At 40.0% G+C, this 22,615-nt stretch overlaps 1 protein-coding gene across 1 annotated transcript; it reads left to right on the top strand.

Moving 5' to 3' along the window:
* Positions 1-12,642: 12,642 nt before the first annotated feature.
* adra1aa (adrenoceptor alpha 1Aa) lies at positions 12,643-18,892 on the top strand (the record flags this gene model as incomplete). The annotated part of the gene is made up of 2 exons (XM_079468509.1): positions 12,643-13,546; positions 18,372-18,892. 2 exons carry the CDS (start codon positions 12,643-12,645, stop codon positions 18,890-18,892), a joined length of 1,425 nt encoding a protein of 474 aa, XP_079324635.1.
* Between the last annotated feature and the right edge of the window lie 3,723 nt (positions 18,893-22,615).

Here is a 22,615-nt window from a genome sequence, read left to right as displayed (position 1 = left end):
GTATTGGATTGGTAATTGGATGGGTTGTTTTTACCAAATGTGTCTATTGTTTCTCTTTTTTCTCTGGAGGAGTTCGGATGTGTTGCACAGTGACATTGGCCAAATGTGTGATGTTGTGCCTATGAGAGCCAAAATTGCCTCACTGAAGTACAGAAAACTTTCTGAACATAACAGCTTGCAATTCGCTCTGTGTCTTTTTTTTGTGACCGTACTGTACATTATCAAATCGGTTGCTTTCAGAGATAGTGATAACAGTCACTTGTGACTTGGAAATATTGAATAATCCTTTACATCCTGATCCATTTAGAGAATATACATTTAAAAAGACAGTTAACAGAAAGTGAACTCCTGGTCTGTGTTTGGTTATAATATAACAATTATTTTTCATTTTCATTTATATTAATATGACTTTATATTCATATATTATTTTGTGTTATATGCGTTGAATTAAAATAAAACGACTTATCAGTTATTGATTCTTTGCGGACATTTACCGGAACACATGTTTGGGCCACATAACTTTTGTTTATGTTGTTACAGCTGAAACCGTCCATAATGAAACTATTTGGAAATGAATGCTGTTGACTCGGTGAGGAAAAGTTAACAACGTCATTGTGAGTAATTTACAACATCAAATATATGTTTGTGTGATGGTTCGCCCCAAAATAAACATTTGGTCATCATTTATTCGAGATATTTTGAGAAATGTCTCAATGGTTTTGTGTCCATACAATGTGCCCCTCTATTATTTGTGGGGGGTGAACTATCCTTTCAAAAAATTACATTAAAAACATGCAACAACAAAATTCTAGTATTGCCTGATTTGTAGCCAGATGGTTTTGCCAGAGAGAAAGCAGGAATAGTGTGGGTTTAGTCAATATCTAAAGGTTAATTTGTGACAGGAACTCAGGAACATGCAGGTTACTGTACGGGTCACAAAAGAAAACATTTCCACATCATTCATTGTTTCAGCAACATTTGCATGAGGCGCATGCTTTTCCCTTCATTAACTTTAAACGGAGAGACGTCCCGTGAAAAATGATTCTCCGTGTTCTGCCTTCACCTGTTCTTCCGAAGTCACCTCAACCTCAGATAATTGCTCATCTGACAAGCATCTCAGGAGTGGAGATTTTTGGAAAAGGGCTGAGCGTGTTGTACGTGCACATCAACATTCCTGTTGCCTTCCTCTCGCGTTCATCTGAAAATAAATGAATTTCAAAATATCAGGTTGGAGGATCTCACCGCTCGGGATGAACCTCGCTGATTTCTCTGGCTCGGTAAACGTCCGGTATTCTTTAGGGGATAGTAAACTAAACAATACTGGGGTAGAAAGGTCTCTGTAAGAATAGACAGACTGTACAGGTCACAGTCGGGGCAGTTTCATTTTACAAAGTAAAGGTCCTACCCAGATAGGACAGGTACATCTGTAAGAGCTATGTAAAAACATCTGCTAAACATCTTACTAAATCATACACACCTCACAGACATCTTCTAGAGGTCTATATGACATCTGACAGCAGACGTTTCAGAGATGTGGGGCGGATGAGCAAACAGCATCTGCCAGCAGATGTACGTGTGCTATCAGGGTATCACGGCTCATCCCGTCATGCCATGCCATCTTGAGTCTTTGTATATAAATGCAAATGAGGGATAATTTAAATTAATTTAAATGGCTTATTTACATAAAATATACTGTAAATGGTCAGCTTTTTACCATCCCTTGACGTTGTAAGACACAAAATGAGGCTTTTTAAAGAATATTTTCACTGCTTCTCTATATTAGGAAAGCCTACAGTTGTCGTTGAGCTCAATTTAAAAACTCCACAGAAGAGAGTCATACGCTGCGTGAATAAATTAGAAATGTAGCTTTTGGCCCTTTCTTATTTTCATCTTCTTTCTTATTCTGCGGATGATACCTTACGTTTATTTATTCAAATCACTCTGCGCCGTTTCCTCGCTGCCATCTTTTGCTCGACTGTTGAATGATGTTGATGGATATCCACACAGATCGGGGTGTGTGTCGATTGCACCGAGGCCCCCAAGAGCAATCATTTTCCTAAGATGCTCTCCCCCCTCTCTTCTCACATCTAAAGCTATTTCCGAGCAGTGATTTAGGAGATAAATACAACCTTAGAGTTGTCATGGTGATTTAGACTCAGGAGGTGGAGATAAGGCAATACCTTTCTGAGGCAGGGGAGGAGTGTACGATGAAAGACAAAGATGTGGATGAGAGACTGGAAACGCCATCGCTGGGGGGCATGATAATGTCCGGAACTGTGAGACAAATACAGACGGAGCATCATGAGCTGTGCACCATAATATGAGAATGATAAATGTATGTGTGTGTCTGTGAGAGTATGAAAGGAAGAAGGACAAAAGAGTCGATCCGTCAGATAAACACATGCCTGCTAATATAGTCCAGCGGCACGTCTCTCAGAAAGAGGCTTTGTGAGTCCACCTGGGAGTTCGGCGCTCACCTGTACCTCAAAGAAAGAAATATGATTTCATCTGACATGTGACATCTGAAGACCTGAGCTTGCCTTCATATCAAGATTGATATAAATATACTATAAAATCAAAATCATAACATCTACATAGCTTGGGTCTACTTTCAGTTACTTTCGATGAAAAAATGTGTAAATGTTAAAAAAGCAAAAACAGTGTAGTGGATCACTGACGCAATAGTAAAATAGATTCAATTAGAATATTTTGCTACTTATTATAGAAAAATCATCTGAATGTAACGTGATGTATTTTTAACGGGTGTTGAGCTCATGTCATCAGTCTCTTGTCAGCTACTCGGGTGGCAATAATCCACCGTTTGCAAATGATGCATGCACAGACAGAGCATGCGTTGATCCCTAATTATATTTAATATAACTCACCGTTCAAGTTTGTATAAAACATTTTAAATGATCCAAAACTGATCTGAAGTCAGTGAGCAGTGATGTTCACCACTGTTACTAAGACAACCAGAAGCAGGAACGCCTCCCAACTACCACACAGAAAGAGACGGACGACACAGTGACAAAAGTCCCTGGCGGTGTGACATACGTTAGATTCTGGTCAGCTTAATTATGCACGTCTATGATGCTGAAAATACCGTCTAGGTAGGCAGCAGATTTCGTTTGGAAGACAGCTTCAGCCAGTTCCGGAGTGGGTGGACAGCACATCAGCATCTGTGTAGCTCAGGCAAGCAACACGGCGACAAGATATTTCAAAGTATCATGCATGTTGCTCATACTGCTGTTAATTGATATAAACAAACCATTAACCCTGATTGCCGTTTGTGATAAGGACATGCTTGTTGAAAAGCATTACCTTTATGGGATTTTTGAAAGGTGCAGGATAAATCCTGTGATAAAAATCCCAAGCACTGAAGGAGAGTACAGAGTCATACTGCATCTGCAGACCAGATGATTTTAGAAACTCAGAACCGCTCAGCAGCACACGGTTGTGATGGGAAGGGTAGAAAAGAACAGAAAAATACCGCCCATACTCCCGATATAATGGTGAATATCCAGGGATTTAAACAGACATCAATTATTGCATTTAAGAATACATACCTATAAAATACGAATCACATCCCTGACCAATATTAACCAAAGTGTAGTAAACATGGTTTTTGGTGCATTGATCACCATTGGTTTTTAAAATGGTTATTTTGATGTTAACACGGTTTTACTAACAATGTTTTTTTTTGCTTAACTGTAGTAAACCATGTTTTTTGGTGTTTAAAGTTCATTTTTGTAATGGATGGAATCGGGAAATGCCCAAAAATTCTTAGTTCCACTGTGGTCAACAATGTTATCCACTTCTTTTAGTAGCCTATTAAAGACACACAGAAACAAGAGCAGATTTAAGAATGGGTGCTGTAGGTACGACATTGTGAGAAAACAGACAGTAAACACAACTGAACCAAAAAAGTCAAATCCATGAACTGATTTGGTCGAAGAACATCTGGTTATATACTGTATGTGTTTTTATACAGATTAGTTTAAATTTGCCAGCCTGACCTGATTTCTTTTGTTTATTTCCACAGAGATGTTTCCTAAACTTTCGAGAAATGTTTCTCAACATCTGTACCGTTTGTTCCGGCCGTTGTTTTATTCTCGGTGGACTGCATTGCAATTTGAAGCTGATTTGGAACTTGTGTTATATATATACAGTTGAATGAATTCTTGTAAGCATTGCACTTTATACTTATAGCGCACAATTCCAAAAACACCACAACCAGAACGAATGCTTTGAGATATGGGAGTTATTCCCAAGCTTAACACTGAACAAAGCAGACAGCCAAAAAGCTTTTTTATGCCTTTTGTGTTTTAATTCAGTTGTCCTGATTGATTTTCAGCACATGTTATTGTATTACCCTTTTAATTCAATTGTTTTGTGGAGGCAGAGCTGAAAATAAACTCTGACTTATTACACACACAGTTCTCTATGAAGCAACCTGAAGATATTGCAGGTTCACACCGGAAAGAGTTATAGGTTTAAAATGATAAAACAACTCATATATGTGATTTTGAAGTTAGTTGTTAATTTTGGATTGTATCCAAGACAAAGGCATTTTAATCAAATATATTCCAGATGGCATCTGCTTTGGCGCTGGAAATGCGTTTATTATGAACACAGTTCATAGCTGTCCCCACGCGTTATATTTGTTTTATATACATTTGGAAATTATATAATATTATCATGTCTAAATGTCACGGTATTTGATTTCAAAATAATAGAAGTGGCATTTGGAAACACAATGCTAGAGCTTTCAAAGTCATTTTTCAAAGTCATTTTCCAACAGTGTCAAGGTAAATTTTGTTAACGTTTTTCAATTTCCCTTAAAAGTCTATCATCAGATAATCTTGTTAGATTGTACTGTCTAAAAACGTTTTGTCTGCATTTGTTAAAACGATATCAGCAAAATGTCAATGTATATTTTCAACTAAGAATCGAACAAGTCAAGTCAAATGTATTTATATTGCGCTTTTGACCATTTTCAGTGTTACACAGCAGCTGTGCATGAAACATATTGACTATAACCAAAACATATAAAGTAATTCAAGTAAGAACAAAAAAGGTGAAAACACACAAGACACACAAGACAAACAAAACACGCCACACACACAATTGCGCACACAGACGGACACGCACACACGCAAAGTGGTTATCACTGAGAATCCCACATTTAAGATAATGGAGAGAGGATTATCATATTAATTAAATAAAACTTAGTAAAATACTTGTTTGGGGCTAGAGAGAATTCTAAAGTTATCCCTAAAGAACATTCGCTGTTAGAAAGTGTAACCACTATAAACCAAACATCCTCCCAACCGCTCCCCATAGAAACGCCAGCCATCTCACCCAATTGTTAGACTCGTTTCCCACCCGTTTTTACACACAGCACGGGACGTCTGGAGCTATTGAACACGTCACCAGTTGATTCATATACCGTGAGAAACGATGCGCAACCAATGGCCACGTTCACATGCCCAGCGCGCAGAGCGCAGCGCCAAAGTTTGTGTGCGTAAAGGAGGCGGCGCGTCGCGGCGTGGGGAGCCATGACTCACGTCAGTCACCGTCCACGGAGACATACTGACGTCCCGAGCATCGCATCGTGTATATGTGTGTGTGTGGAAACACCCAAGTGCACTTAACTCGCTGAACTTGAGCGCTATCGTTTCCACAGCAATCGGAGGAGACGAAGAAACGCTCGCTCGAACAGCCGAGGATCCGAGTACCTGCGTGCAATAACGTGAAACTGAGGTGAGTGCGGATACAACTGCTGAATCATGTTATTTATTATGTTAACATGTTGTTGTTTATGTGTTAGCTGTATTTTTTGAGTTATTATGGCTCAAATCATGGAAACCAACTGCAGTTTGATTGATATGAATTGGAATGCACAATAAAAAGATTTGATTTATAGTTATCTCATTTTGGAACCAAACTCTTCAACTGATATGCATTAAACATGTACAATCGTTATGCGACATTGTTGCATTTCATATATATGTACCCTAAAAGATGCATTGGCGTGGAATTGCAGTGGCATTGGCATCATTACGTAAACAGTTAACGTGTTGCTTCAGTTGATGCGATGAGAAACTGTAGATCTGGTGTATAAACGGGTTTGTGGTGTTTGGATTGAATGAGTTCATGTGTTGGATGTGTTTGTCGCATGCTGATGTAGTGCATTGATGAGCTGTGTGTGTTGGAGGTATCCGCGTCCTCTCTCTGCTGTCAGGATGATTTATGCGCGACGGACTGGCTGAAAAGGTTACTCTTGCTTTATATTGAATCTGCCTGAAATAGTTTGATTGCAAGGCAGACTTTCCACATCACCCCTGTTTCCAAACCGTTGAATCGGAACAAATCTGAGCTCTGCTTGGTGGTGTGCTATTTCTGAAAACAATCATACAGACACACAAAATTTGCTGTTTTGCATTTATGAATATATCAAGATATGAACCAGTCACTGCTTAAATAACAGGCAAATTTGCGATTGGTAAATGCAGGATTCAACTAAGCAATTGTATTTTTTTAATTCGATTATTTTAATTGGTAGCTAATGCATGTCCAAGCTTTGATTGAAAAGCATTTTATCTTTGGGCACAATTTATTATAGAAATGTTGGGTTGTTTCCATGATCAGGCAAAACATAGACGTACCCAATGAACCTGGTTTAAATGAACCTTGAAATTGTCAATGTTTGTCCTAACCAGGGGGAGGAACAACGCTGCACGTTTAGACTCTTAGAAGTGTATATCTTAGATTCTAAATCATAATTTTTTTAAATATTTTTTAATCAAATAGATGCATTTTGTCTGAGCAAATTTAATTTCCTCAGTTATATAATTGGTTCTTTTATTGAAAGGCTTCAAGACATTTTCTCTGTTTCAGTCATTCTGTAATCTTTCATATTTCTCCTCATTGACGTGACGGAAAGAGCAGAATAATATGTGCTCATCACAGTGACTCAGGGTCTCGGCTCCTCTGAAGAGAGAATCTTCCGGAAAGCCGGAGACCCGAGCTCTTAATCAGGAGAGATGCTGCGCTGTCCGCATGACCTCTCATCCGTGTGCCGTGGTCCCTCAGCTTTGATGATGCATAAACACGCTAGATTCAGTGTCTCTGAGTCCCAGTGTCGGAATTCATTTCTGCCCTTCAGAAGCCCGTGTGCATCAACAGTCATTACCTTTCACTGCTTAGGTCTAAATATTTACCTCTCTTTATGTAAAAGAAGTCAAGCGTTTCCATTAATTTTACAGCCGGCTCTGGCGATTACAGACGGAGCTCCGGTTATTGCGTGCCGCTGCAGGGCTGTGATAAATACTAGGCAAAGAAGACCAATAATTGTGATTTAATCTCCGTCAGACGGAGTGTGGCCCCCGGGCTACGAAGGGGCCGCCAAGCCGAAACCCAACTGATGGAGTGTCTCTGTAATGAGTGACTTTCTAACTCCCCGCAGGTGTTCTTTGCCATTTTGACAGTTTGTTAATGAACAGTAGAGACTTTAAAGAAGACTGATTTACTCAACCCCGCGTGTCTTTTTTCAATATGAAGAACTTGAAGAGAGGTCAATACAGCAAAGCATTTGGTGACCACATCTATAAGAGAACACAGAAATAATAAAATCATTGTTTTAATGAAAGCACATGTAGACTTCTTCTTTTATGGTTCTTTCAGAAGTTTTTGAACAGACGGTCCGAACAAAAGTGAACCATCGTTTTACAAATGGAAACCAGACTGCACACAAAATTGGTTACCACACGTACTATAATCAAACCATGGTTTATTTTCACAAGCATATAGAAAAGAGGTTACAATGTCTTTCTTTGCTCACAAAACAGAATTCAGGTTTAGGATGACAAGAGAGTGAGCAAATGATCGCTGAATTTTCCTTTATGAGTGAATTAAAGGGACGGTTCACCTAAAAAATGGTAATTCTGTCATCATTTACGGACATGACTTTCTTCCGCAGAACACAAAAGAAGTTATTTTGAAGAATGTTGGTAACCGAACGGCGATGGCACCCCATTCACTTGCATTTTGTGTCCATGCAACATTCGTTGAAAGGAAGTGGATTTCAGTAAACGATGACATCATTACCATTCTTTTAGGTGAACTGTGCCTTTAAGGGTCTTATTCATGAGCGAGTTCTCTCACCAGACTTTGCTTTCTCCCTCTCGCTGAATTGTTGAGATATCCCACATTCTGTCATTTTTATGCGAGCAGCCATATGGATGCCAGTCTGGCAAACCTCAAGGTCTCTCACTAATGTTGGTGAAGAGAATCCGGCCGTCACTTTTATTTACAATTTGCTGGAGGACTGACACAGCGAACGCTCTCTCACCGGTGGCCAATTTGAAGAGTCTTGTGCGTTTGGAGACCGATCGGATCTCTTTATTATGTATAACCAAACTTAACCAATCTGTTGAAGATCGTCGCTAGCGGCGTGCGGGTGGATGGTGTTGTGCAGGCGGGAGGGCTGATGTGCCGCGGTGGGTTCAGCCAGCTGAGGTTCAGAGCAGCTGGCGTGTCAGCATGGAGTTCCACTCGCGCGCCAGAGAGGCCCAAAGGTCAGACACCGGTTGATGTCGTGATGGGGAGATCAGAGACCGCTGAATTCCGCGATCTCTGTCCTTGGACTATTATTAACACAGCACGATCGGTGAACCGTAGACAGGATTCTGTTTCTCTCGCCTGTGCTTTCAAAAGGAAAGAATGAGTTCATAGAGCAGACTGAGAGGAAATGAATGTCGACACGGAGAGGCAAATCGTGACTGGTAATTTGCGCTAAAATGAAAAATACCCTGTTTATTTTTAGTAAGTCTCTATGGTTTATTGTGCGTGACTCATCTAATATAGAGGGTTTTTTTTAATAACCTTCTCGGTATCTCTTTCAGGCAACGTTTTTGTGGATCCAACCAGAACTTTGTGAGTGGAGAAAACCAATATTAAATAATATATTTGCTCACTTTTTTAGGATTACCTTGCAATGTTTTCAACATTTTCATTAGGACTTCTGTATGGATTTCACATTTAGGATGCCACAAACTATCACATATGAGATTTCAACTATTTCTCCTACACATCAGTGAGATTAAACGGAGAGCAAATGGAAATGCTTGCTTAAGTATTTTAAGATTTTCTACTAGAAAAAGAGTCAGAAATCTCTGTCGTAAGAGTTTGAGAAGAGATGTCAAGAATGTGTCAAACTGAGCTCAGATTTGTCTCGTCTGCAATCAAAAGTCAATATTAGTGAAGCTCTCAGTATGAACTCAAACATTTCTAATCTTATTTTCTCTAATCCAGATTATTTTTATCTATAATTGACATTCATTGACACCTCCGTGCTCTCCATGTGTTTCGACGATTACTCTCTCTGAGCAATTTTAGGAGAAACATCTATGTTGATACTTAAATGAAACATATATATAGTGGAAAATTGTGTTCGTTTTTTGTGTGTGTGTCTTCTTGTGCGTCACCGGTATCCTAAAAGCTCCTTCTCTCTGAATCGCTATTCCCAGTTGAGTATGGAGTCATTTTGTGTCCTAACACCTCTGGTCTGTCCAGCCGGTGCAGGAGTCACCTCTGCGCCTCATTAAGCCTGAAATCAAATCAATATTTCCACGGATGTCGGAAACGCCAGAGCGTTCGAGTAGGAGTGTTAATCTTGCATGCATTTCTGCCTTCAATGTTAATTGATAGACGGAGAAACGAACGGTGGTCGATCTCATTAGCTATGATTAGTGTCGATCGGGAGAAATAATGCCGTAGTCAAGCCAAAGATCTTCTTGTTTTCCTGAAATAAATGAAGGGTGCACACAGCTTTCCGGTGTCGTTGTCTTTTGTTTGCACGCTTGGAAATGATTTCGATGGCATTGTAAATATAGCAGACAGCACAAAAGTCCTTCCCATCCGTCTCATTCCGTCAGGCATTGTGTCGTTTGGCAGAACATTTGTTTAGGCGCAAAAAAAACAGAACAGAAGAAAAGATTTCAATTTGATGAAGGTCAGGTAGTCAGCAATCTCAAAAATAAACTCAACAATATGTCTTTGTCAACAAAATAAATGGTGTTTGTTTGGCAACCGGCAGATTTGCCTGAAAGCATGGGATGTTTGATGATGTTTGCTGAATTTACAGCGTGCAATAGGCTTGACTGAAGGGGGAATTAGAGAGCTTAGAAAACAATGAAAAAAATATTCTTTGATTTCGAGGCAGCTTTGTAGTTTTGCCCAGTGTGTGCATTTTTCACCAATGTGAAGGAAAGATGTGTTGTTGCTTCATTCTAAAGCGGGCAGAGCTTAACAGGAACCAACCTTGTTAAAACGCTTGTGCCATGTTGTTTTCTATTGTCTGGAAAACACGTCTGACACGGTGCTAGAGTCTTTTGGGTTGTTGCGTATGGGTTCAAATCTCTATGATGATGAAGATGTTTCCATCAAGTCTACAGGGTTTGTATTGTTTGTTTAAAACATAAAATAAACAGCTCTTTATGATTAGTACTGCTTTTAATTTTGTTAGTTAAATAAATGACAGTTCAGTGAAAGATCAGAGTAAAATGTGAATTTGTTGATGACAGAGTTTGATAGAGAAGCTGCAGACAAATGATGTTTTACGAGCAAGGTTTGGGAGGAGCACGTGCAGATAGTTAACTCGGATGCCTTTCGATAAACAATCATCCTGACAGCCTATAGGTAGTCAAGCCACCTCACCACCGTTCTCTCGGACGTTTCGGAACATCCCGAACAGCACCTCAGCACCGGGATGATCCGAGGCCCTCTCCCCGGCAAGGGGCAGGTGCTCCGAGCTCTGAGCCCTCGTCCCAGGACAGCACACCGAACGCGCCTACTATCCGTCCCAGTCGATTAGCTGCAAGGCGAAATTGTGAACTTCACACAGCTGAAAGATGATCTGACTTATTTCCAAAATGAACTTTTTTTTTTTGTATGGCAGATTTTAAAGATCTTTGAAAGAAAGCGATGATATTACTTGACGTTTTGTGCTTGATTTGTTGGTTAACTATTTACTTATAAAGATGACACACTTTACAGTATCTTTCGTTGTCTAATAGTTATTGTTTCTAAAAATGCCCGCCTGATTCACGCTTAACTGGATTTGTATGATGTGCACATTTATTGGTGTCCTGTGCTGGGATGAATCATTGCGAACGTTCCTGTGTTTTTGTACAGAATAAGGCAATTGATTGTTTTTGAAGGGTCAGAGACGGCACCGCTGGTGCACCATATTTGTTGAACATTCTCTCTCTTTCTCTGACTAAACTATTGCCAATCTGTTATGATTGAAAAGGGTAATGTTAGGTAATAGGCAAGAAATTGTAAATCTGGCCATTCGTATTTAAATGACATCATGATAGTGATATAACCAGAGGGAGTTATGAATGCTAGAGCATCTCTGAATACAATTTTGTATTCCTTGCTTATCCCCTTAAAATGTGTCTTGACTACATCCTTAGCATACTTCCTTGATTTCTTTAACGCATGCGGCCAACCTTCCTGATCGACATGTAGTGTGATTTGTGCGCACTAGGTAGTGAGCACTCCATTAGAGATGCATAAGAACCGATCGAGCGTTTATTTTATTTCGTCTGCATTGATCTTGTGTTTGACGTGATAAATGAATAATTCCGGCCCAGGGGAATGCATAAATAGATCGCATGAGAAGCACTGGCTGTGAGATGAACCAACGTGTAAAACAATATCCACCAGCTCCTAATGTCATGTCATGCGCTCATCCGCCGATCAGAAGAGGATTCATTTCACGCTTCATTTGCATGCATGAATAAATAGTGGAAAACTGAGAAATTGTTGGATGATTGTCCCGGTTTCATTTCACTTTCTCTGTGTTTTTCAGGAGCCGGGAGTCTTCAAATGAAAGTGGCACAAGTCGCTCTTCAGCCAGAATAATCCGCTCGCTGGATGCCAAAGAGCTTTTATCTTTGTCCTTATTCTTTCAACCTCCACATCGATGACATCATGCGGTGCTGTGCCGTGACTTTTAATGTGAATCAGCGCTGAGATGCGCAGCAGAGACTCAACTACTAAAGAATATCTACATCACGTGGACAGTTTCCAACCATCACAGGTTTTCTAAAGGAGAAACTGTTTAAATAATCTGCTGAAAACCTGTGGAGAGATTAGCAGATTTAGAGCGGTTAACATCTTCACATCCATCGATGTGGAGATCCTCCATTAAGCAGAATTGCGATTTGCCTCCGCTTGTACCAAAATAAAACACGCAATTTTGTTTTCTTCAATCGGATCCGTTTCTGTTCCATTTAATCAACTGCACATGGTTACGAGCTTGTCTAAACAATCTTTTTTAATTTATGATTCTTCATGACAGAAGAACGAGACTTTTTCTGCAGGACAAAATGTTGACTTCATGCTGTTTATTTTCGCTATTTTCCATAAAAGTCTATCATTAAAAGTCCATCTAGAATAGGCCAAATTTCATTATGCTCTCTAAAACGGACACTTCAATGGAAATACTGCAATGTTCTTGTGTTGCGTCCAGCGCAAAACCAGATTCTCAGACCACTGCGGAGAATCCAGTATTGAGGTACTAACTGAACTGAGGGCATCGCTGGATGTCACAAATCATCTAACAGTCTTTAAATGCCTCCCCTCCAAAACAACATGATCCCAGAATCCTTGGCTAAAAATTGCACAAACTGCAGCCAGGTTCTCGTCCCGGAGCTGAACGTTATGAAGGTTGTCGTGTTGGGCATGCTGATTGCCGTCTTTATCATTTTTGGAGTTCTGGGCAACATCCTTGTTATCCTGTCAGTGGTTTGCCATCGTAACCTACGCACAGTTACCCATTACTTCATCGTGAATTTGGCCGTAGCGGACCTTCTACTAAGTTCCACGGTGCTTCCCTTCTCTGCCGTCTTGGAGATGTTAGGACGTTGGGTCTTTGGTCGACCCTTTTGTGACATTTGGGCGGCTATGGATGTTCTGTGCTGCACGGCATCTATCATGAGCTTATGTGTGATTTCGGTGGACAGATGTATTGGCGTTAGCTATCCGCTGCAGTACCCTTCCATCATGACGGAGCGACGGGCGTGGCTAGCACTGGTTGCGTTGTGGGCTCTATCCGTCACCATTTCTATCGGGCCTCTGTTCGGCTGGAAGGAACCGGCACCGGAGGACGAGACCAAATGCAAGATAACAGAGGAACCGGGATATGCCATCTTCTCAGCCTTGGGGTCTTTCTACCTCCCTCTGGTGGTCATCTTGACCATGTACTGCCGTGTCTACGTGGTGGCCAGGAGGGAGACGTGTGGACTGATTAGTGGACGTAAAACGGAGAAATCGGATCACGCCTCTGAGGCTGTGACTTTGAGGATACACCGTGGCAACAAGATGGCAACTGAGGACGAGGCGTTGAGAAACAGGACCCACTTCGCTGTGCGCCTGCTCAAGTTCTCACGCGAAAAAAAGGCGGCTAAGACACTGAGCATCGTGGTCGGATGCTTCATTCTGTGCTGGTTTCCATTTTTCCTGGTTCTTCCTATCGGTGAGTGATATCAAATATCTTGTGTGTGTTTTTCAAGAGTTCTTTTTAATCTAGTTGACATAAAAAAAAAATATAAAACTTATAAAGCACAATATGACAAAAAGGGGTTTTGTTGTAAAGGTAAAATGAGTCACCGGCTGTCTGTTGCCCTGCTGCAGAATGCACGTTACTAACCTTAAAAGTCTCTTTTTTATGATTTTTGTCTTCTCATCTTTCCATTTTCTTTTGTCGTAGACAAAAATAGAGACATTTTAGTTGGACTAAGTGTTGCATGAGAATTGCTTTTAAATGACAGGGGAGATTGAAAAATAATGTACTTGTATGCTGCCATGTGGTTAATGTAAAAGATCAGTAAAATATTTAGATCCAAACAGGATTTGTATCCTGCAAATGTAGTGCGTGTATGTCAACAGATTTTTCTTGCTTGTGGCCATTAATCATTTGATGTCTTCACAATATATTTAAATTTCTCAAATGTGTTTGTTGCAGTGGTTTGCGATAACTCACCCTAAAAATTTGTTTTTTTCATCGTGTACCCCCAAATACCATTTTAAACCTATGAATTCTTCTGCGGAACAGAAAAGAAGACATTTTGAAGAACGTTGATAACCAATCAACACTGAACCCCATTGACTTCCATTGTATGGACACAAAACCACTGAGACATTTCTCAAAATATCTTCTCTTGTGTTTCACTAAAGAAAGAAATCTATATCCTTGATCTCACAACTCAAGTAGTTTTGCCTGCTTGGAGACCTGCTATCTTCCAGCAGGTTTGGTGTACCAATGGCTGGAAAGATGTTTGTTTAAACCGTCGTTTAGAGAGTTTTAAGACAACAGTATGTTTGGCTCCAGAGATGAGTTTCACAAAGAGTCAGAACAGTTTGTAATTTCTCAAAGCTCAAAGCAAACTTCTTTGGTATACCCCAGATATGAAATGTAGATGTTATAGAATAGAAGGACCATTTTTGGTTCCACATTCAGTCAAAGAACCATCTCTTTCTTGCTTTTTTATCATCTGAAGACCCTTTTGTGAAACAGAACGGTTCTTCAGATGTTAAAGGTTCTTTAGGGAACCAAAAGGTTCTTCTCGAAGCATCTTTTTTTATCATGTCCGGAGGGCAGATTTATACAGTATTTGCTTTGAATGCCTCCTCAAGTTAAATTACACCAAAATATGAGGTGTACGACACAAAATGAACTAAAAAAGAAAACTTAAGAGGTTTGATAAAATCAATACTACTTAAATATTATATGTAGATATACACAAAATACACATAGAGGTAAAGCTCAATGGAAATAAAGCAAAGTTAAGTACAGTTATTCATATTTAGTTTGTCGCTGTTTTTGACAACATTAGTAATTTTCCTGGATCTGTCGTGTGTCATGTTTTGCCAAGCCTCTCTACATACAACATTTTCAAAACATCTTACAATAATATGTTGTAATAAACAACGAAAAAAACAATTTTACAAAGCTGGACATCATTTTCGGCCGCAACTGGTGGACTTCCGTGTGCGAACATTTTTTAAGAAACCCTTGCTTATTAACTAGAATGAAATGGCACGTCAGAGACGGTTTAATAAATCTCCAGGGAATCATCGACCTTATCAGTATGCCTCGGTCTGAAACCAACACACAAGCCACAGAAAGTTGACCGGAACACTGGTCAATGTGATTTCAATCTTACTGCGGTGCCGAGACGTTCAATATCTTGAATTCATAATGAAGTCTGTGTTCAATCTATAATAATTAAAAGCAACAAAGTAATTGTTTTGCTAGTAAAGCAATGTGATGACTTTTTGAAACCTAGAAACTGATCGACCGCAGGAACACGCAGGGCTTTATATAAACACTGTGGGGTGAAATATTGAGGGGATTTATCTGACAAACATGGATTAATATGAAATATTTTCCTCTCAGACCGACATTCTCTCGTGTAAATCTTTCACTGATCCCTTGACGGTTTTACTACCGTAGCTGCGCCGCGGAAAAACAACAACGTATAAACTAAATAAATCGTTTTTTAATAGTAAGTTAACTTTTAGTATAGCAAAATGTTAAGGCAGCAATCATTTTGTCTGGCATGTATTTATCTATCCCATTCTTGTCATCTATCGATCTGTCTGTCTATCATTTCTTGTCATTGGCATGGTTTGCTGTGAACGACCCGTTCACTTCCTGTCTGACTGTCAGAGGTTCTTGTGTACTGGAATTTGTGCTGACATCATATACGCTCATTCACCCTTTAATGATGACCAACAGAAGCACTCCAGCAAAGCCCTCAGTCAAGGACATCGTTGATTTTACAGTCGTGCATATTCAATGTGATCTGTCAACAAGGACCCGGTTGCTTGATTTAGGGTCGGGTGTATGCGGCGTTGTTTATTTCCATCCTGTAAATGGGTTTTAAAACACACCTCGATGAGACTGGACACAGCCTTCAATCCAATCTGATACAATAGAAAATACACGCTTTTGATGAGCGCCGTTTTCTGTAGCATCCCTGGAAAATGAGCAGGGTAGAAAGACTCAAGTCGTCACTTTTGTCATTATCATAATGGGAAATTGTTTTTTGTTTCTCATTTTGGTTTCAATTTAATGCATCATTAACTCGGATCCACTATTTATATTTTGGCACCGAATTCAGAATAGATGTCGGAACATCAGTAATTTAATGTTCCTCTATACACATCACAGTGTGTTGTGACAGTGGCGGTCCTTGGGGGACTTTTCCAGAGAGACTGATACGCAAATGAATATTGATCGAACCGTCCCTCTCTCGCTTTCTCTCGGTCTCAGTACAGGTATATTTACACACACATAGATAGATGGACAAAAATATACCGTCATTTTATAAAGAAATATTTAAAATGTTCGTTGTGATGTGTGGTTGGAGTGTAAACGGATGCTCAGCTGGGAGAAGTACATGTGAAAGTTCGCAAACTCGTGAGCAAAGCATATTGAGAGATGTCAGCTTTTTGCTCTTCTATGTAGTTTTTATATATGAGAATAAAACCCTTTTCCTGGTACACTTTCCTTTTATTTTGCCAAATAATTTTGTCAAATTCCTTAAAACCTCATATTTTGATGGTTTATTCAAACCTAAGGGGCATTACAAGGGAAAGGTTTTCAAATGTGCACTTCTATCTCTTCTGGCCACTATGTCTATCTCTCTCTCTCTCATGTACGTACGCACACACACACATGTGTATATACAGCCGCAGAAAAAATTAAGAGACCATTCAGAGATTGATTTTTTTCTGTACAATGTAAAGGTATGTGATTTGGTCAAATTATCATTTTTGTTTCCTTCTGTGAGCTACTAACAATATTTCTCCCAAATTTCAATTTAAAAAATATTGTTTCTATTAGCATTTATTTGCAGGAAATGAAAACTGGGGAAACCGGTGACAATAGCAGAAAGAGGCTCTGTATTCGTTCAGACCTCAAATACTGCAAAGAAAAGAAGTTCAGTTTCACTTTCAAGCAACACAACAGTCAGTATTTAGGAAAAGTTCAGAAATGCTGATTTGAAATGAACAACTGGAAAGATCTCTTTCTGTTTTCCGCGGCTGTATGTATGTACATATCTATGTGAAGAGTTTGGTTCAAATAATAGATTTTGTCAAAAATCCAATTAATGGATCAGTTAATATCAATTAAACTGCCGTTGGTTTTGATACAGCTTACAAACACAATAAAAATATGTTAACATAATAAAATATTCTCTATATTAGGTTGTGCTCACCTACAGCTATGTCTCTACAAGCAATCTTCATGACATGCTGTAAAGTCTAAAATGTAGGATATTATATTCTTCATTATTTACACATGATGGTTGTTTTTCTTTATTAAGAATTATGGGGTTTCTGAGATTCGTCTGGCTGTAACCGAATTGGTGAAAACCTCAGTTTAATCTCTTGCTCCGGTCCAGTCTGTGGAAATCAAGGATTAAATTGTGGTGCTTGAAGGCACAACTCTTTCATTTCTCTCTCTCTCTCTCTCTATGATCTCTTGATCTTTTATCCTGCGTGTCCAAAAGCCCCTCTAGACTCCCTTTTTAAAGTGTGTTATGAGACGGCCAGATCCTCCATCTCAATGAAACACTTTTAATTATTTTAATGCCATTGCCAATGTGCTATTAAATAAACTCATTGTATGTTTGACCAATATGTGACTCTTCCGTTTTCTAACCCGGTGCCCTCCACAGAACGATTCCTTTACTCCAAAGAGCTCTTCGCTGATCATATTGAAGTGAATTTATGTCAGCGATTTGAATAGAACTATTAACCTTGATTAACAGAGGAACGTTCCAGCGTACAGATCCAAGCGGATGCTATAAAAAGACTTGGCCGGTATTGAGACGCATGACGTGGTTATCTGTCCCGTCACGCAGCGGCCGCGGTGTCGCCGGGCATACAGTACGTTTCTTTCTTTTCCAGACGTATCTGGCCGTAACATTTCTCATTTTCTGACCTTGATTCATTTCAAGTGTCATTAATCTTTCCGCTTCTTTTTGAGAGATGAGTATTCGATCTTTGTCATAGAGAGAACCTGAGACGCACGGTCTAGTGAGTGAAATTCAATCAAAAGCACCTTTTTATCTGATCGTATTCTCAGATGACTCGTATGGAGTTGAACCTGACAGTTTACGTGCATTAAATACAATCCTATTCAAATCTTTATAAAGCATGGCTTGGGTGATATCTATTGGTCTATCACTAGTCATTAGTTTCATTCTTCACAGCATAAAATGCACTAAAGTTGATTGCTTTTTAGATTTATAAAGTAATGTGAGCGTTTTCTGTGCATCTTCATCTAGGTTCCATCTTCCCGACACACAAGCCTTCGGAAACGGTGTTTAAGATAACCTTTTGGCTCGGCTATTTCAACAGCTGTATCAACCCCATCATCTACCCGTGCTCCAGTCAGGAGTTCAAGAAAGCCTTCCTCAGCGTGTTGGGCGCTCACTGTCTCCGTAAGAGATCCACGCCGACCCACCCTCTCTACCAGGGTCACAGTCCAAGGCAAGCCCAGTCGCAGCTCCTCGGCCTCACTGGCAACACTTCCCGTCTGAGCCCCTCCTCCTCCATCGCTCTGTCCCGCAGCCCTTCCTCCCGGGAGTGGCAAGCCCCTTCCCGGACCTCGTCAGCGGGGACCACGGGGGTCGGTGCCGGGGTGAGCGTGGGAGCTAAAGTGGCGGGAATGTGCGGTAAGAACCTGCTGAGGACTTGCTGTGCCGTGAGAACAGATTCCCCTCAGCCGGAGGCGCCCACGCAGAACTCTCTTCCCGTCATCAAAATCCATCAGCTCTCGCTGTGTGAAGACGGGGATGCAGTGTGAATAAAGTCGCCGGGGAATTGCTGTAAAGAGACCGGCGCTGCGTGCGATGCCGTTTGCCACTTGATGGTGTCTCGGATTGGAGAACACAAGCTGACAATCTAAGTGTCTGCTGCGACCCTGCTATTGTGTTGATGGCCATTAAAGCAAAACTGTAGGTCACTCTGAAAATAAACCCAGACGTTATTTATTCTTTCATATGTTCTGTATGCTTTTCTTTTTTTATCCATACTTCGAAATGACGGTGGCTGTCAAGCTCCAAAAAATGACAACTCCATGATAAATAAAGCACCAAAGAAGTCATTCACAACCACACTTGTTTTCCCTTACGTAAATTTACCATGGTTTTTACCGTATTAAAATTGAGTAAAATAATTGACCATGGTGAAGGTGCATTAACCATGTTTTTCGGCAGATTGATAACCATTTGTATAACCACAGTTTTACCACAAATACAACCTTGTTTACTTTAGGAAAAACCACAGTGAGGAGAAATTAAACAGGGTTTTACTATAGTAAAAGTGTATTAACCATGTTTTTGGCAGATTGATTATCATTTGTATAACCAGTTTTAATACAAATTTCATTACATTATGGTTACTGTAGCAGAGCCATGGTACATTTCTGCTTGCCATGATTTAACTATGGTATAAATGAGTATAAATACCAGCAATTCTTTTGATTGACAGAAGTGTCTTTTATTATTTTGCCTTAATGCCTTATAACAAACGTCACTTCTGTTATTGTGTTTATTGTTTGTCATATACTGTAAATATATGTTTGTGATTCCAATCTGATTTTTATCCAATAAATCATGCTGGTTTGTTTCCACTGTGAGAACCCGTCACGGTTACTTTGTTGACACAGACACAGATCTTATTCCCCAAGAGACCGGCTATTCCTTATTTCAGAGAAACGTTTCATCATGCGTTATCGAATATGAGAAAATAAATCAGAAGTATGTGTATACTGGTTTTATGTCAGTGTTACGGATGTGACTCTTAGCGTATATCCCGTGGGCCCCAAAGATCTGAGCTCCTTTACTTTAGTTGAAAAACCGATGTAGTATATACTTACTGGCCCTAGTTTAAGGCACATCCCAATTGTGATTTGTTTTATATTCCACCAGGTTAAAAGCTGTAATGTTAAGAATAGGAATGCACATCCCTCTTTGAGAAAAGCCGCACAATTTGAGTTATCATTTACATTCAAGTAAACAAAACTGAAATAATACTGATGACAGAGGAAGATGTTATTGCTCAGGAGATTTGACAGAGTTCTCAGTTGTCTTTCGCGTAAGCATCCGTGAAAATCGTAGAAATAAAAATTGAAACCAATGAGACGATTGTTGAACCTCATGAAGAATATGGAGGTGTAAAATCAATGCTTATTGAAGAGATAAAATCATCAGAATTTGGGGAAATCACATTGAAATCTTCAAGAATATTGGCCTTCGATTGCAGATGAGAATTGACCAAAAGTTTCCATTTGCTCTACATTCAATAACAGAAGAATAAAATACACAAAAAAGATATAAAACACATCTCATCCGTCATTGTCACTATGGTTTAAAACACCCTTCACAAAAGTGGTTAGTTGTGACGTCTCGACATTGACCATTATTGATTTATAGAGTCTGTATACAGAAGACATTTGGGAAAGGTTATTTTTAGCGCAAGTGCCCTCCAGTTACGACTAGTCTGAACACCCTCTCCTACATCCTCTCTATCCCATCAGCATCGCTCGCAGCGTTCAGATGACAGAGACACAGAGAGCATCTGAAATTGCCATGAGAATACTTCAGAGCGGCTCTTCGGTTGGTAAGCGGTGCTTTGACGTCAGATTTGACCACTTATACTCGGGTAGACGCTTCGCACACATGTGAATGTGAATCGCAGTCTGTCTCGTTGTCTCTTTGGCAACCGGACAAAATTTTACTAACCAATGTAAATGCGGTTGAGCACAAGCTAATACATCAGAGAGGCGCAGAAGGTCAGACTCAGGGGACGCTTCTAATAATACAAAAGCAATAAATTTCTTGGTAACTCGGCATTAAATTTAAATGCAGGTTTATTTGGGGACAGGCAAAATGTTCATCATATAGGGTTTGGTTTTCACAGACTTTATCCAGATCGCTATGGACGAGGACATTTTTCTTTGGAATGAAGTGGGTGCGTGTTTCTTTAAATGTTAATATAATCACATTTAATGAAATTATTTTCTCAAACAGAGGTTAACGTCTCAAGGTCTCTGGGGGAGAGAAAGCATCCACTTCATGTCTGAAGAAAAAAGCTAGAGTTTTCCCATATCATACGGGTCTGTCTTGAATTTGTCATTGGATTGACACGCGTTCTCACGGGATTGAGATACACTTTATTAAAGGCCTCCGTGAGAGTCGCTCCAAACATAGAGCACATGAGAAAGCCGTCGGCCCATAGAATCATGGCAACATGTTTCTAACCCTAAATTCCAGCTCTGACTCGACGCAGCAGAGCCAAATTACCTCCATGTTGATGATCACGGCCTTGTCAAGTGATGTGGTGCAGGTTGTTCATGCACGCTACACGTTAATGTGTGATGGAATCTGAGATTGATGCTTTAGCGTCTTCCAAATGACTTAAGACTTTAAAGTGTAAAATACACCAAGGTCAGAAGCGGGTGAGAAAACGAATGCATGTGTGCTGAACTAATTTAATCAGTTGACATGAATAAACAACAGGGGTCAAAAAAAAATTACCCTGAAAAACATTTCCTGGGGGAAAATCTCGGGCATTATTAAAACGTTTATTCTGACGCTGCCGCACACCCACTGCTAAAAACATAGAATCGGTTAGTAGATCAGACACAAGACGGTCATGTAATGATGTCCAACAGCCCTCGCCGCAGGACAGCGTAGGAGATTTTATAAACCTGTCTTTGGTGATGCGGGGGAAGACGTGATCTGATAGAAACCTCACATACTGTATGTGCTCTTCTTGTACCAATTTCAGCTGTTCTCACATGTGTGGGAGTTTTTAATCACCTTTTGCCCCATCTCGAGTCTCTCTACATACCTTCATACGACACCTTCAAGCAAGAACACACCATTAAAAAAGGAAAGACTAAAAAGCTGAAAAATACAAACATTTTTACGAACTTACTCTAAAATCCACATTTTATAGTAAACTACACAAGGGGTTAATGGACATACAGGTAATTCGGGTGGGATTTGGTTGAGCAGTAGCTACTAATTGGCCCTCATGAAGGGAAAAGTTCATCTCAAAATCAAAATTGTGTTCTTTATTACTCGCCCACATGACGTTCAACATGTTAAGATCTCATGGCATCTTCGGAGCACAAATGAAGATCAAAGACATCATGGTGATAGTTGTTGTCAAGGTCAAGAAAAGTATTAAAGACATCGTTAAATTGGTCCATCCGCTCGTAGTAACTCAAATGATTTTTTTGGGAGCGACGACAATACTTACTGTGTGAAGAACAAACACAAATAACGACTTGAATCTATATATTCTCCTCTGTCTCATCACATGGAGCGCGTCCACGAGAGCTTCGACGCATGCGCATTCGGTGGGGGCAGACACGTGCGTTTTGACTGACAACACGGAGGCGCAACTCTGTGTTTACATGCAGGCGCACGCTGTATATAAGCTGATTTTTGCAGTATGTGTGATGATTTCTATATTGAGAAAGACTTGCACTTTTTTGCCCAACCGAATGCACATGAGT

This window comes from Barbatula barbatula (genome assembly GCF_947034865.1).
Source record: "Barbatula barbatula genome assembly, chromosome: 11".
Classification (NCBI taxonomy): Eukaryota; Metazoa; Chordata; class Actinopteri; order Cypriniformes; family Nemacheilidae; genus Barbatula; species Barbatula barbatula.
The sequence above is the reverse complement of the archived record's forward strand: the minus strand, read 5'-3'. Positions and strand labels throughout refer to the sequence as shown.